Source organism: Octodon degus, unplaced genomic scaffold (assembly GCF_000260255.1).
Source record: "Octodon degus isolate 3935 unplaced genomic scaffold, OctDeg1.0 scaffold00236, whole genome shotgun sequence".
NCBI lineage: Eukaryota > Metazoa > Chordata > Mammalia > Rodentia > Octodontidae > Octodon > Octodon degus.
This window is the reverse complement of record NW_004524812.1, coordinates 1,884,015-1,900,452: the sequence shown is the minus strand read 5'-3', so window position 1 is coordinate 1,900,452 and position 16,438 is coordinate 1,884,015. Positions and strand designations below refer to the sequence as shown.

At 39.2% G+C, this 16,438-nt stretch overlaps 1 protein-coding gene across 4 annotated transcripts in view; it reads right to left on the bottom strand.

The window, feature by feature from the left end:
• The window catches only part of Dock11 (dedicator of cytokinesis 11), a 224,183-nt gene that overhangs the window by 89,472 nt on the left and 118,273 nt on the right, over window positions 1-16,438 (bottom strand). For 2 of the 4 annotated variants that reach the window (XM_023706010.1, XM_023706011.1), the window contains exons 24-32: window positions 14,827-14,945; window positions 12,881-12,950; window positions 12,675-12,800; window positions 11,162-11,233; window positions 9,216-9,362; window positions 7,108-7,191; window positions 6,103-6,214; window positions 5,571-5,609; window positions 3,909-4,087 (exon numbers count right to left, since the gene is read on the bottom strand). In XM_023706010.1, coding sequence (XP_023561778.1) covers window positions 3,909-4,087; window positions 5,571-5,609; window positions 6,103-6,214; window positions 7,108-7,191; window positions 9,216-9,362; window positions 11,162-11,233; window positions 12,675-12,800; window positions 12,881-12,950; window positions 14,827-14,945 — 948 coding nt within the window. The remainder of the gene's footprint in view (window positions 1-3,908; window positions 4,088-5,570; window positions 5,610-6,102; window positions 6,215-7,107; window positions 7,192-9,215; window positions 9,363-11,161; window positions 11,234-12,674; window positions 12,801-12,880; window positions 12,951-14,826; window positions 14,946-16,438) is intronic. The other 2 variants (XM_004645686.3, XM_023706012.1) reach the window with 2 other exon arrangements.

Sequence of the window (16,438 nt, the reverse complement as noted above, 5' to 3'; positions counted from 1 at the left end):
TTTCAGAATTTAAAATTTTGTTTGTCTAAATTTGTGATGTATTCCTGGCAAGTGCAAGGGCCTGAGTTCAATCCCTGGTTCTGCAAAAAAAAAAATTGTGATGTGAAATATTTAAATTCCACCTCTGTTAGACACTGACATCATTTGAATAGAGTGAGAAGAAAATACATTTTCCTGCTTCAGAAAGAGGAAAATTCATCTTGTACTTTTCTTGTGAATAATTTAAAATCACAATGAAAGATGTTTTCCTCCACACTGCATAAGATCCTTTTACTCACTACTAAATAGTATGCAGCAGTCAACTAGAACCTGGGGACACCTGGCATTGTTACAGGCTTGACCAATCCAGTCCAACAATTGGCTGGACTGGATGACTTAGATTAAATCAATATTAACATTCACAAAAAAAGAAAACTGCTCATAATAGAGCAAATCACCTCAAATGTAAGTACGTTACTATAGTTACATGGTGACAAAATACAAACTGTAGTAAGCAATAAATATATTTTAAAACTAAGGAGTTGATCCATTTTAGGACAGAATTGCATTACAAAAACTAGAAATATTTCTAAGCCAAAAAATGTTGGTAACTACAAAAACAAGTGGATGTCATTCACTGGTAGGCATTTTCTAAAGGACAAGTGGGAATGCTATAGATAAAGAATACAGTCCATCTCCAAGTCAACTTTCCAGAAAAATGACTGCAATAATTTACACCATAATTTTATTTGTACTCAAATATAAAAGGATAAAATACCTGTTCCATGTTATGCCTAAGATGTTTGATATTCAGACAGATAGTGAGGTTAAGCTCAATAGCCTAGGTTATATGGTAATAACAATAAGATTCTCTTCTGGAGGGTTAACAACCTAAGATTTCAGACCAAAATTAGAGAAAAAGGAGGGCTACAAGGAAAGCCAACATTTTGGCCCTAGCCTTCCATGGTCAATTAAGACTCAGGACATAGGAGAACTTATACTCTAATGTCACATAACTCGGTAGTGTCCCAAATTTTCTGATCAAGGAGATTATGCGGCCAAAGAGGAAAGTGATCAATGATGTAGAGTGTGCCTAAGAAGAGTTACATGGAGAGAAAACATTCTCTCAGGCTCTCACAGAGAACACATTGGCCAAGCAATGGCCGTGACTCATCCACATGGCTGACACTGACACAGGTTCTATAATCTGAGGTACAGGATCTCAGGATAAATCCTGAGGGGATTTCACTGACCTTATCAGACCCAAAAGGTACAACTCTTGTTGCATAGGTCCTGCTTTACCTTGGTCTTAACCATCCAGCAGAAAAGTATAAAAACAAAATATAAGAAGTAAGGCTATGCTGTTATGTTGAGCTGTAGGGGACTCAGGTCAACAATTTCTGACACTGCCAGTGAAGCGGAAGACCCAATACTATTATGGGCTACTGGACTCTTTTAGAATATTTTGCTGAGTTTACACACCTATAATATTCAAATAACGAAACTTAACAAAAAAAGGGGATACAGATGAATGTCCATTTTGTATCTGTGTATTCAAAGTGGTTAGGATAGATATATAGTTACATTCTCTTAATGAATAGAGTGACTTGTTCTTTTTTTTAAAAATTATTTATTTATTTTTTTATTTATTACATTTATTTATTGTGTGTGTGGCCAGCTCAGCCCACCAGGGGGCGGGGCTGGCTGGCATGTGGTGCTGGGGGATCGAACCGCAGTCCCTGTGCTTTGCCAAGCTTGTTTCAAGTAGGTGCTTTAGACCACTGAGCCATCTCTCCAGCCCCGAGTGACTTGTTCTAATGGTGTTTGTAAATAGGATATCCAGTCCACATCTTGTACAGCAATTAACCACTAGGAAGAATGTATGCAATGTGTTAATTATTGAAACTGTCCTACCAATTTGGTTTGAAACTGTCTCATTGCTATTTGTTTCTCAATAAAATTATGGAAAAAAATCAAATACACAAATCAAAGTAAAAAAACAAATATAAAAGGATGAGTTACTAATTATGAAACTATATGATGCTTATGTAAGTCACTGGATGCTAGCAAAGTAATCTAAGTTGTTCCACGTCCATACAGTTTGCAGTGTATTACTTTGAAGCCTGCAAGACTTAATGTCAGTAAGATTATGGGGCTGGACATGTGCCTCAGTAGGACAGCACCTGTCTAGCACGTGTGAAGTCCTGAGATTGATCACTAGTACTGCAAGAAACAAGTTTGTGTATACATTTTAAAGGTGCAGAAAATGTAAAACGTATGTATGTATGGTTTACAGGCACACCTAACAGCTACTGATCGTAATATATCATCACAACATTCATTTAATGTTCTTTATTTTTTGAAATAAGGGCTGGGGAAATAGCTCAGCGGCACAAGTGCCTGCCTGGTAAGCGCAAGGTCCTGCGTTCAATTTCCAGTAACCCCTCAAAAAAAGATTTTTATTTTTTGAGATAGGATCTTGCTTATGCAATTCAGGTGAGCCTTGTGCTCACTTTCGTAGCCCCCAGACTGGTCTTTTTAAAAAATTTATTTATTTTTTTATGTATTTTATTACAGGGTCTACAGGGTCTCACTATACAGGTTGGACTCTCCTGTTTTTAGCCTCCCAAGTGCTGGGATTACAGGCGTGCGCCACCACATCCAGTCTCAGTCACCCTCTCAGCATGCCTTGAGGGCGGGGCCGGCACTGCACACAAAGGATCAAACCCAATCAAACCTGGCCCTGATCGAAGCTAGTACCTGCACCTGCCTAAGCAGGCACCTTAATCTGCTGAGCTCTCTGGCCAGCCCTCAGGCTGGTCTTGAACTGTCAGCAATTTTCCTGCCTCAGCCTCCTGAATGCTGGGATTACAGGTGTGAGTCACCACCTCTGCTTCCCAGGCAGGCATGGCATGCCCAGGTTCGGGGGCTGATGCTGCGTGTCCAGATTTCCTGGGCCAGATAGGCATGGTGTGTCACGGAGTCCGTGGCCAGGTCAGTGCACCCGGGTTTCTGGGGCTGGCAGTGAGTGTCCAGGTTTCCGGAGCCGGCGTGGTGCATCCGGGTTTCTGGGGCCCGGTTGGTGCACCCAGGGTTCCGGGGCCGGTGGGTACACTCAGGGTTCCGGGGCCTGCATGGCATGTGGGGCCGGGGATCCAACTCGGAACCTTGTGGCCCGGGATCCAACTTGGAAGTTTGTGCTTGCCACGTATGTGCTTATGCCTCTGAGCTATCTCCCCAGCTCCAGTGTACTTTATTATTAACCACTTAATCAACAATATCTTATTTATTTAGGGATATATGATATATTTAAGTATATGTATATATATTACTTGACAGATTATGTATGGCTTTAATACTATATGATTTTTAAAAATTCATAATTAGTTTATATAATAAACCACTGAGGTAGTTCTGTTTTTATGTATGTAATACAGGGTTTACAGGGCCTCACTCGGTAGATTGGACTCATACTGATCCTCCCATTTGCAGCCTCCTAAATGCTGGGATTACAGGCGGGCGCCACCACACCCAGTCTCAGTGGCCTTTTCAGTGCACCCCGGGGGCAGGGCCGGTACTACACACCAGGGATTGAACTCCCAGCCCCTGCATCTGCCTAAGCAGGCCCTTTAGTCCACTGAGCTATCTGGCAGGCCCTAAAATCCAAGTCGCTATATAGTTTGACAGGCTGAGAATACAGTTTAACGGTGGAGCACATGTTTGGTATGTGCAAGGCCCTGGATTTAATCCTCAGCAAGTAATAAATATATGATTGGAGAAACTAGTACTTAGCAGTTGCCGAAGAAACTTATTTGTAAAAATACACATTAAAGTTTATATTACGCTCCTTGCTGTAAACTTTTTCTTGACTGAAATATCTTAGTAGACATTTACTAAAGTGATACTGAAGACAGTATAGATATCCTTACCTTGTGCTGGTATCTAGTGTCAAATGCATGTTTTATCAAAAGATTCTTTATGACAGAGATAGCTGTATATCTGATCTCATAATTGTCTTGAAGAGCGATGGAGGTTTCCCTCAGAAGTAGACCAACCAAGAAGTGATGCTTGCAATACTCATCTGATAAATTGTATTCAAGATTTGAATCTGTGGTACAATAAAATTTAGAACCCTTTTATAAAATATAATAATTATTACTTAATAAGTGACCATACTAGCAAAGAACTATAATTTTTATCATTCTTGAATCTCACATAGAATAAGCATGCAAACTTGCACAAAATAGGAGTGAAATGGGGCCAGATGATACCTTTAATGGTAACTTCAGTCCCTACATTCTTTTGAATTCTTAGAAATCTCAGACTAAAACCTGGACTGAAATGATTCTGTATTTGGCAGTGCTTTCACATGTTTCTTTACATCTGCAGAAAACTCACTACAAATATAAACATGAATGGTTCTATACAGTGCTTGATTTACTTATCTATTTATACATATGAAGTGGGAACAGGCGGAGAAATGAGACAACTGAGTCATTCTAATAGTATTATTAGAATTATTGTTACTACTGTTTCAGGAATCATTCATATTGTCCTGAATATATACATGGAGTATGAGAGCAACAAGAACAATCCTCATCTCCAGCTCATCATCACACAAATGCACATCTTTCATTTTACAAAATTGTCACTTTGAATTATGTCTTTCAATCTTTTACATCTTCAATCTATTTTAAATCCTATATGTTAGTATCTGACTGGAACTTGCCTTGTAACAACTCCGAGGGGAGTGTGATCAAGTTTAATGATTTCCGCCATCGACTTCTACTATGTCTATTTCCTTAGCCCTACCACGTAGTTCAATTAGGCTAGAAAGCTGAAGGGAACATTTTTAATCTATTCCTTTGCCTCTTCAATACAAGGCAGTGGATACAGCTAGGACTTAATGCATGCTGTGATGAGTCTAATTGAATCCTAAGTCCTCATTATCTGTCCACCTTTTCTTTTCCCTGACTTCCTCATTGCTACTAATAAATACTGGGGGACATCTGTGAGCAATGCATGCTGCTGTTGCATAGAAATACTAGGCTCAGAAATTACTTCAAGATGGAGGCAGATAGCTGTACTCCTGCATTGTGGAAGGTCCCCCGCAAATTTTAATCATTCTCTATGCTTCTACTGACTAACCAGAGTGGCCTTATCTGGATAGATTTTGCAAATGGTAATAAATATTTTACTTTAGTGATTTGAATAAAACTAATCAGGTATTTCAATAACATCTTTACAACTGTAGCCATTAAACAGGGTCAAAGGGAAGGAGGCAAGCCTGGGGCAGGAAAGACCCACGTATAGAACAGATACCCTGTGACCAATCCCTTGTACCCAGGCTGGCTGGCAGCAGGAACTTTTATGCTGAGGGCAGATATTTGAAAATCTATTCCTTTTGCAACATTCAAACTTATTTTAAAAGTCAGCACTGTCAATTAGAACTTTCTGGGCACAATATACAAAGGCTAATTTTGACTATGGATTTGAAAAGCAAACAAAGCCCCCATCCATCTTAGTGATTCATCAAATCAATTGTGTTTAAAAACAGCAAACTTCTTTAGAGTGAACCGAGTTAAACCTACCTACTGAAGTCAAATGGTCCACCGCAAATGAAAAAAAATCTAATTAATATATGAAAAGAAAAGGGACAAATAAAAAACATAGTAACATAAGAATAGTGCTACACAACAAAGCATTCAATAAAACTAGCAATGGAGATTTAAACTGAAAGCATTTCATAAATCCAGCATATACATATTATCATTTTAGTCTGCCTTTATATTTCTTTTCGATGCTTTCAGCAGAAATGCATTTCTTAATTTAACCTAAAATGAGATTCTAAACACTGTTACAGAGAGCAATTTTATTATTATCTGAAATCTGTATTTATATGGCAATCTATGTAACATACTTGATTTCTTCATACTATGAATGCTGCCACTGATATTATGAAGAAAATGCAGAATACCATTAGTGGATCTATCTTCAGAGAGTAACAATTCTGAGATTACTTTCAATTTAACTGATCTACTTAGAAAACGTTTATACTACACTAACACTAGCATAAAACAAAAGGAAAAACAATTCCAAATAATGGACTATGCAAATACATACCTTGAACTCGTTGCAGTTTCGGTTTTGCAAATGCCATTGGCAAGTTCAGGGGAATGTAATGTTCATGATTGCAAATTGTTTGTAGAAATTCAAATTTGTATTCAGCCAGAACCTAATTGCACACAAATTATACATTAACTTATTTTGAGTAGGCATTTGAGTATAAGCATACTTGGAGACCCAGCCTGTGCAGGAGAGCATTAGCACACAGTCTAGGAACTGTTAGTTATTTTATTATTTTTTTGGCACCAGGGATCAAACTCAGGTCCTTGTGCTTGCCAGACAGGCGCTTACGCCTCTGAGTCACCAAGGTACTGTTATCTTGTTCAAAAGCCCTGTTGTAAGGCTAACGTTGCACAGCATCTGAGAAGCTGGGCTTTGACCTGTTCTCCTACATGATGAAGTTGTACGCTTGAAGCCTGCCTTTCTAGTCTGTTTGTATAAATAATGAGGCTTATGGTGAACACGTGTTTTGCTTATCTTCTTAGAAGTTTGGAATTCTGATATGTCTTCAACACGTGATCAGCCTTCCAATAAAAACTATCACCTCTGAGTCTTAAATGGGCTCCCCACAAAAGAAATAGCATGTGCATGTGGCTGCACTGTCACTGCTGCAGGAAGATGATGTCATGTGGCCCTTCACAGGAGAGGGGGAGCCCAAGACAGCCACACAGGGACTGCCAGTCTCCACGGCAGGCCTTTGTCCTTTCTGAATCCATCTGTGTATCCTTATTGTGTTGCTCTCATGAATCCTATTCAGGTGTCCTGCTGCACATGGAGTCCTGCCTGTCACTGGCTGATCATGTGTGCTCTGGACATGCCCTCAAAGGCTGCCCAATATTCCCTGCTTTGATAAAATATATATATATATATATATATATATATATATATATATATATATTCAAAAGTACATAAATGAAAAACAGCTGTTCCAAATCCTCCAGAAGAGTGTCACTCTTGCTCTAATGACTGATACTCACTACAAAGTCTATCCCTATAACTTACCTTAGGATCTTTGGGGCTGAATCCAGATATGTAGTCATTTATCAAATTGAAAACAAATCCTCTATCCATTAGAGTCAAACAGCGCTATAGAAACCAGAACATAATGGTCAGTCATGTAATTCTTTTTAAAAGTCTGTCAAGTATAACTTGAAAAGAATTTAAATTTGTCCTGTACAAAATGGGTAACATTTTCCTTTTTACAGATAACAGAATAAGAGTTGTTGAAACTGCAGGTGTTCTTAAAGAAAAAGTTAAAGGGCAAAATGAATTATCATTGGACTAGTGACTCAATGACTTCAACTGTACAATTTTCAAAATGTGGAGGAGCTACTGTGTTTGAGATGTGCTGCATTCTAGAGAAATAAGCAATTGAAAAAGACATGGCCCTTATGCTTCCAATGGTAAAAATAAATAACTAAAATATAGCACAGTGAGAAGGGCCATAGAGGCTTGTAAAGGACAGGTGGTCAGTGCTGCATAGAACAGTTAATGTTGCAGGTTTTTATTTGCTTATCCTTTTTTTCATTTAGGACAGGGTGTACAGGATCTACAGGGTCTGTCTACACAGATTGGACTCATAGTGATCCTCCTGTTCACAGCCTCCCAAGCGCTGGGATTACAGGCACACCACCATGCCCAGTCTCAATTGCCATCTCAGTGCTCCCCGGCGTGTGGGGCAGGCACAGCACTGCACGGATCGAACCTCGGCCTCTGTGCTCTGCCTAAGCAGGCACTTTAGTCCACTGAGCTATCAGGTGGCCCCTTGCATAGGACAGTTAAGGAAGAGTTTAACTTAAAAGATGAATGAACTCTCCCAGGCAGATGATTGATCTTCTTATTGGTTGTACTGACCGTGGTGTTTTCTTCACTTCATCATACCAGTAATACAGTGAGCCTCAGAATTCTTTGGAATTCTCCATTGCCTGGGTGCCAAAACCTAAACTCCTTAAGACCTCCCACCATCGGGCACTAGGTGGCCTTTCCTACTTTGTCTCCACACATCTTAAATTCACTACACAATGACTCCCCTCATCTTTTTGCTCGGGGGCCCTCCACCTGCTACACCATAATTCTTGTCTTGGGGAGCTCTGAACTATATTGCTTGTCTCTGTCCATGTCAGCTGGTCATGATTCCCATCTTTTTTCATCTATAGTATTTTGTATGTGTTTTCAGTAGTATAGTTATAACTTCTATCTTGTATACATATTTGAAAACAACTAGAGATAGTTTCTCACATCTGTGAATCCATACATAGAAGTCAAACAAATCTTCAATTAGTAAATACTGATATTAAATCAATGATGGTTTGCCACCTATACTTACATACTTTAACTTTAAACTGTAGGGAGGAAATTAAGATTTTACATTGCAGTTAAGCTCATCTTTTACTTTTTTAGTTTAAAAAGACATGTAGGGGGCCGGGGAGATGGTTCAGTGGAATAAGCACTTCCCTAGCAAGCCCAAGGGCCTGAGTTCAATCCCCGGTTCTGGGTAATAATAATAATAATAATAATAATAATAATAATAATAAAGACTGGCCAAATAGCTCAGCAGATTAAAGCACCCACAAGCAAGCGCAGGGGCCAGGGTTCGATCCCTGGGCCTGCCGTGCTGGCCCCGCCCCCGGGGCGCGTTGAGACTGCAATTGAGACACTGTGGTGGTGCGCACCTGTAATCCCACCTCTTGGGAGGCTGTAAACATGGGGAATCACTACAAGTCCAATCTAGTAGTGAGACCCTAAACACCCTGTAGACTCTTCCCTGGACAACTTAGTGACTTAGACCGTATTTCAAAAATTAAAAATAGACCCAGCCAGATAGCTCAGCAGACTAGCACCTGTTTAGGAAAAGCTCAGCAGCCAGGGTTCATTCACCAGTGCGCGCCCGGGGGCGGGGCCGGCGCAGCGCGCGCTCGGGCCGAAAATCGAATCTGAACCAGCACTGCCTAAGCAGGCACTTAGTCCACTGAGCTATCTCGCCAGCCCTCCCAACAGTCTTAGACCGACCCGCTGAATTGTTAGATAGGTGGTGAATTTTCTGTTTGGTTTTCAAGCTGCTGGCGATGAAGAAAAATGTCTTAATCATCTTCTGACTCCCTGTAACTCACCTTCAGGAAGCTAGCCAAACTATAATTCACATTTCTGGACTCCTCAGGAATCTCTGCATAGCGAATAGTCACGTGGGGAATTATTGCAAGCAGCAATGAATGTAAGACATGATGATATGCCTCGGGAAATCTCTGGCCTCTGGGAAGCTTAAATAAGGAGAAAACAGATTTCAAAAAAGTGTAAAACATCTGCCATTTTTACTTCCAAATACATACTGGCACTTCCAAATACATTCTACATGTATTTTTTTTTAAACTTAGATATTTTTCTCCTACCTAAAAAATGGTATTATTAGTTCAATGTATACTTTACTCTAGATTCTTACTAGAACTGCCTGCCTTATTTTTATATTTTTTATTTACTTTTGCAGTACCAAGCACTGAACTCTGGATCTTCCACTCGCCAGGCAGGCACTTATGCTACTGAGTTATTTCCCCTGCCCCTGATCTTCTAATATATTTAGCTTCAATTATCAGTCAGAATGGGTCATCCCAACCCAGGTGTGGAATAACATGTTCTTGGGATCGAGAAATATCTCAGCTTTTTCATTCTGGTTATTCCTGTAACACAAAGTAAGCATGTACCTCAGTTTCAGCAAACTTGCACTATTAAAGTTTTGATAAAGTGATGACTGTGCTGTGGATTTTTTTTACTAAGTCTTCACTTTATGGTTTCTATAATGAAATAAATTCCTTTGTACTAGATAAGCATCCCTAATCCAAAACTCTGAAATGTTCCAAAGTTCAAACCCTTTTGAATATCAACCACAAGTGGAAAATTCCACACCTGACATCATGTGGTCACTGTAGACATTTCATAAAATTACCTTCAGACTAGATGCATAAAGTACATACGAACTTTGGGTTTCAACTTGGGTCCTATCCCCAAGGCATTTCATTATATATGTTCAGATATTCCAAAATCTGAAGCAAGCTGAAATAGGAAATATTTCTTGTCCTAAGTATTTTAAATAAGGGATTCTCAACCTATACCTTTTTTGATACAGGGTCTCACTATGCAATTTGGGCTCATAATGATCCTCTTGTCTCAGCCTCCCCATTTCTGGGATTACAGGTGTGCACCACCACGCTCTATTTCGGGACCAGCATTGCATAAGGGTCCAAAGATTGAACTCAGGACCTTGCAATTGCCAGGCAGGCACTTATGCCGGCAAGTTATCTCCCCAGCCCTCAACCTGTACATTTAAAGTAATTTTTAATTTTTTTTTCCAGAACTAGGGATTGAACTCAGACCCTTGCACTTGCCAGGGAAGCACTTATTCTACTGAGCCATCTTCCTGGCCCCTTGAGGAATCATTCTGATGCTATAGATCTAATTATTTCTTTTCTTTCTTTCTTTTTCTTCTTCTTTTTTTTTGGTGGAACCAGGGATTGAACTCAGGCCCTTGCGCTTGCCAGGGAAGCACTTATTCTACTGAGCTACCTCCCTGGCCCCTAAACTAATTTTTTTAAAACAATTAAATATATACACTATGTTACAGGAACACGTGTACATACTGCATAATGTTTTTTTTAATTTGTATCTGCTTTACATATTTGTAACAGAGAGGTTACTTCTAATATGGTACTTATTCTTTTTCTAAATAAATCTTTCAACATACACAGTTTTAAATCATAAGTCAAAGTAAAGCCTCAAAGACAATGCATTTTATATGGCATTTCATTACAGGAAAGAATCCATGTGGAAGCCTGCAGACAGGACTATGAGACTGTATAAACCATGAAACCTCTTCTTGGGGCAATTCAGATGTTGTTTTGTAAGCAAAATTTAAAAAAGCAGAAGACCCAGAGCCATTTAATGCAAAGGCGATTGGCCTGAGATGGCTAGATGTAAGATTATTAGTGTTCTTTGTTACACATTATCCTTGTATGCAATTGTTATCCAGCAATTAAATAAAATAAAACAAAAAATTATTAGGCCTTACCTTAATTTTATTCTCTTCCAGCAAGTATGTGGCCATGGACTTTGCAATTATTTCAAAGAAAAACCATGAGTACTAAAACAAAACACACCAAAAAAAATCTTTAATAGTTACCCAAATTTTTGAAGCTTAGCAAAACTTAAATCTACATGGATCTTGTATCTGCACTTTATGAATGTTTTCAAGTAATTCAAATTCACTAGCAATGTGTTAGTATCTTTAAACTGTTTCCCCAGAAAGTACTCCTGTGCCTTAAAGTTGATTAGTGATGTACAAGGGAGGGGCAGGATTGCTTGTCCCAGTGAGGAGGGCTATTTTCTCACTGATATTCTTTTGAATTACCCACATCTGGCAATAAGAGCACGCTAAAGTTTTTTTTTTATTTTTTCCATAATTTTATTGATAAACAAATAGCTATGAGACAGTTTCAAAACAAATTGTTAAGAGTTTCAATAATTAACACATTGCATACATTCTTCCTACTGGTTAATTGCTGTACAAGATGCAGACATGATATCTTATTTACAAACACTATTAGAACAAACCCCTCTATTCATTAAGAGAATGTAACTATATATCTATCCTAACCATTTTGAATACACAGATACAAAATGGACATTCATTTGTATACCCTTTTTTTGTTAAGTTCCGTTATTTGAATATTATAGGTGTGTAAACTCAGCAAAATAATCCATGTTGTTTTTCTTTTGAAATTCTCTTCAGTGAGTCTCATTATATCTGCACTCAGTGTGTGTACGGTGGGGAACGTGACCTTGATCTTCATACAACACAGTGTATCCTGAGTGGCTGACATATTTGCCCACATTATGTCACTGGAAAGGTAGGGAAAGCCCTCAAGAAGATGTATCCCAAGGTACCTGATTTATATCAGAAATTTTATGGGCTGAGGAGATAGCTCAGTGGTCTAAGCACCTGCCTTGCAAGTGCAGGGACCTGAGTTTGATCCCGGCTGGCCACTGAAACCTGGTATGGTGGCACATGCCTGTAATCCCAGCGCTGCTGAGGCTGAGATAGGAGGATCACTATGGGTCTGAGCTGCATAGCAAGACCCTGTATCAAATAAATAAACGAACAAATAGAGTTTTTAAAAAAAAAATTTAAAAATAACAAAACTAAGATCTATGTTTTACTGAGTGCCTGCTATGTGCCAGGAACTGTGTTTAATCCTTTACCAGTGATTTATAAATGAGGAACTGGAAGCTCAGAGATGCTAACTAACTCACCCCAGGCCCCAGAACTATGCTGCAATGGATACAAGAGTCTGACCCAGATTCATGGGTTCCAGATTTGTCCTGTTCTTCATTTGACTGAGGGCCAGGTTGGGCAGGAAAGAGGAAGGTTCTGTACAGAACCTCAGGAAAAAGATGCTTGTGTGCACAGGCCTGGGGGCGGGGGTTACATGAGAAAATGCTGCAAACCAAGAACTCAACCGGGAGGGTACCAAACAAGTACATTTATAGCTGCTTTTGTTTTTGGTTGTGTTGCATGCCTTTACCTTTAGCAGTCTGTTTATTGCTAAGAAGTCTGCAGACTGTTTCAGTATTGCGATCATCGTAGTCACCAGGGTCTCATGTATCAGCTGGGCCTGAAGAGCACTGGGTTTTTCAGGTCGGAAGCTATACTGCAAACAGAGAAAAGGAACCCTAAGCTGAAACTCTCCAGTCGGACAGACCACTTGACAAGAAATCTGAGTCCACAAACCTTAATGAAGGATCTTAAGTAACTATCCAAACCTTCTTCATGGCACTTGGATACAATGTGTAAGAGAACCCTGAAACGATATTCACAGAAGTCAGCACGCTGGCCTACAATTACTGTAGTGTAACTATTAAATCAGATCATTGTGTTTAACCCCCCAAATACTTAGCACTGCCTGTACATCTAAAGATGAGAAGATGAAAGGGATAATGGTGCTTAGGGACTGACAAAGGTTTCAGAATCTGACATGCATAGGGTCTTGTAAAATTAATCTCTTTGTTCAAAAGGACTTTATTCACTGCCCAGATCTTTCATTTGTTTTCTAAATCTCTGTACTTGAAGTACGTTTGGTCATAGCTACTCAAAGACCTCAATAAAGGTAAGTACTGAAATCCCTCTAGTGAGAATAAAAGGGAAAAGAAATAAGTTATAGGAAAGGGGGAAGGGAGAAACAGGGCAGGTATAATGATAAGAACTAAAATTGGAGTTAAATATAAAATTCAGGAAAAGAGTCAAATTTAAGAGCCTAGCAGTGGTTCTCAAATTTCACTATGCAGAAGAATCATCCAGCGAGTTCTTGGAGCTTTTGAGTTTGTAGGTCTGAGGCGAAGTGCAATGCTGCTGGTCTAGGAACCACATTTTGGATTAGAATAATGTTTCTTTAATTTTCAACCAGACTGCCCCCAAAACAGAGATGAACAAATAGCATGCATTTGTGCCTAGGTTGGGGCCAGCATGCATTTGTGCCTAGGAAGAGGCTCAGGCAACCACAGAGACAGCCAGGCCAGGAACAGCCAGCATGGGGCTCACAAGTTTTTAAAAATCTCCTGTCATCTGTCTGTCTGTCTATCTATCTACCTACCTACCTATCTAGATGTTGAACCCAGGAGTGCTGAGTTTCATTGTCACTTGAGTCCTTTTATTTCTTTTATTTTGAGACAGGGTCTCAGTAAGCCACTCTGCTGTCCAGGCTGGCCTTGCACTTGCGATCTTCCTGGCTGAGCCTCCCAGGGGGCTGGATTATGGGTGTGTGCCAGTGCATCCTGCCTAAGGCTCCTATTTTAATTTCAAAACTCAGGTACGGTTTTCATTCTACTCCACAATGTGTTCTTATTTATCTTTATGGAAAAACAATACTTTCTTATTCTTTCAAGTAAAAATATGATGGCTTAGTGACACATGCTGTCCAATATGAGATACTAGTCATGTATGGTTATTTAAATTAATTAAAATTAAAATGAAACATAACTAAACATTCAGCTCCTCCACTGAACTAGCCACATAAGTTCCCAAAGGCCACAGGTACCTGGTGGCTACTATAATGGATAGTGTGAGAAAGTTCAATTAAAATTTATATATTTGGTTTCTTAAATATATATTAAAATGATCATAAGAAGAAATCAGCAATAATACACCAGTGATAAGTAACTTCAATATGCCTCCTCAATGATGGACAAATAAACTGAACAGAAAATCGATATGGAAATATTGGACTTGAACTATACTTAAAAGGATCTAACAGACATATACAGAACATTCTATCTGACAGCAAAAGTATATACATTCTAATCATGTCTATGCGGAACATTTTCCAGGATAGATTTACATGTTAGGATACAAAATAAATCTTTAAAAATTTAAGACTGAATTCATATCAGGTATCTTTTCCAGCTACAGTGGTACACAAGTAGAAATCAGTAACAGGAGGAATTGTGGAAAATTCACTATGTGAGAATTGACATGCTCCTGAACAACTGATTAGCCAAAAAAGGAAATCAAAATAGAAATTTAAAAATATCCTCAAACACCAGTGGAAATACAACATATGAAACCGAATGGATGTAACAAAAGCAGTTGTACAAAGGAAGTTTATAGCAAGGAAAGCTTCCATTGAAAAGAAAAACGAGCTTAAATAAATAGCTTGATTGTATTATAACACCAAAACTCACATGGTGCAGTTGATGGGAACGTCATCTTCATGGGTCATGTTTGTGAGAACTCGGAAGAGTTGCATAAGAATTACAGGTAGAAACTGTATCATGACTTGGATCTCCATGGCATGCAAACACTAAAATAAGTTATTATTAGTTATGAAAACAAACAGAAATATGATATAATTTACAAATGTAAAACAAAAAGTTAATGAGAAATCTATTGACTCATTTATGTGTGAGTTTAAATGTGAGCTCACTTAAATATGAGTTTCCTGGAAAAGGGGACTTTATTTTGTTAATTTTTTATCTCCACCTCTTTTTTGACATTCGGATTTTGTTAGTCTATTCAGTGTTAAATGCTTAACCAAAGATAACAAGTGTAATTGGGATAAGTGAGCTTTGCAAAAAGACAACTGATTCTTGGAAAGGAACACTCCACAGGGCTTTGGAAGGAGCAGGTTAATGGGAGATGCTAGAGACATGCCTGACTGCCAGGATTCTGGGAGCCTTTCAAGGGAAGGAGCTAGCTTCAGTTAATCTGCAAGTAAGTTAAGTGGGCTTCAATAAAGAACACTCCTATATAGAATTGGCTTAATATGAGCCTCACCTGCCAAAGGAGGTAGCTTTGCTACCGTCCGTCCTTGTGATACATTTCTTCAAAGTGCTAACACTCTAATAATAGGCACATTACAAATATCAAAATGATAAAAGGTGTATATACATACATAGGAATGTTACAGTACTGGGAAGAGGGACTAATTTTGTTTTGGTACAGGGAATTGAACTCAGAACCTTAAGCTTGCCAGGTAGCCACTTGTGCTGCTGAGCTACATCCCCAGCTGAAAACGTTACAGTAAAGTCTGTTAAATTTGTTTCTTTTTTTCCTTTCTCTGCATATTCACTTACCCATTCAACCAGCCAACAGGAAGAAAGGAAGGAAAAAAGGGAGGGAAAGAGAGAGGGCGGGAAGGAGGGGAGGAGGAGAGTAAGGGGGAAGGAGGAAAGAAAGGGGGGGGTTAGGAAGCAAACTTCGATGAGCACCTTCTGCATCAGTTCATGTGCAGTGCTACAGGAACAGAAACTGACAAGGCCGGGACTTAAGGAACTCATCCTTTCTCTTTCACATTCTCCCTTACTTTTGCTGCATCTTGCCACTTTACTCTCCCCACCCCCCTGCAAGTCTCTGTCACCTGAATCCAAATCATCTCATCAGTAACCTCCTAGACTTCTGGGAAATGGCCCCACAATCCCAAACACCAGGCAGGATGGCAAACTCAGGAATTCTACCCTTCACACTTTTCCATCCTGTGCAACCTCTCCCCCATCCTGCCTGCCATCACTTATTTTCAGGGCTCTCTAATCTGTAATCCAAATAATCTTCATCTTTTTAGTACATCTCTGCAGTTTTTCTTAACTCCCAACACATCCAGCTCCCACTTCCAAGTTAATGTTCCTCCAAGGCTGGTTACATCAGATGACCTCCTGCAATCATTCGTTTGATGCGTCGCCGTGACCTTTACAGAGTGGTTCTTTTTTTTTTTCTTTTCAAAGTTTTATTGATAAACATATAGCAATGAGACAGTTTCAAATCAAATCGAAAGTACAGTTTCAACAAATAATACACTGC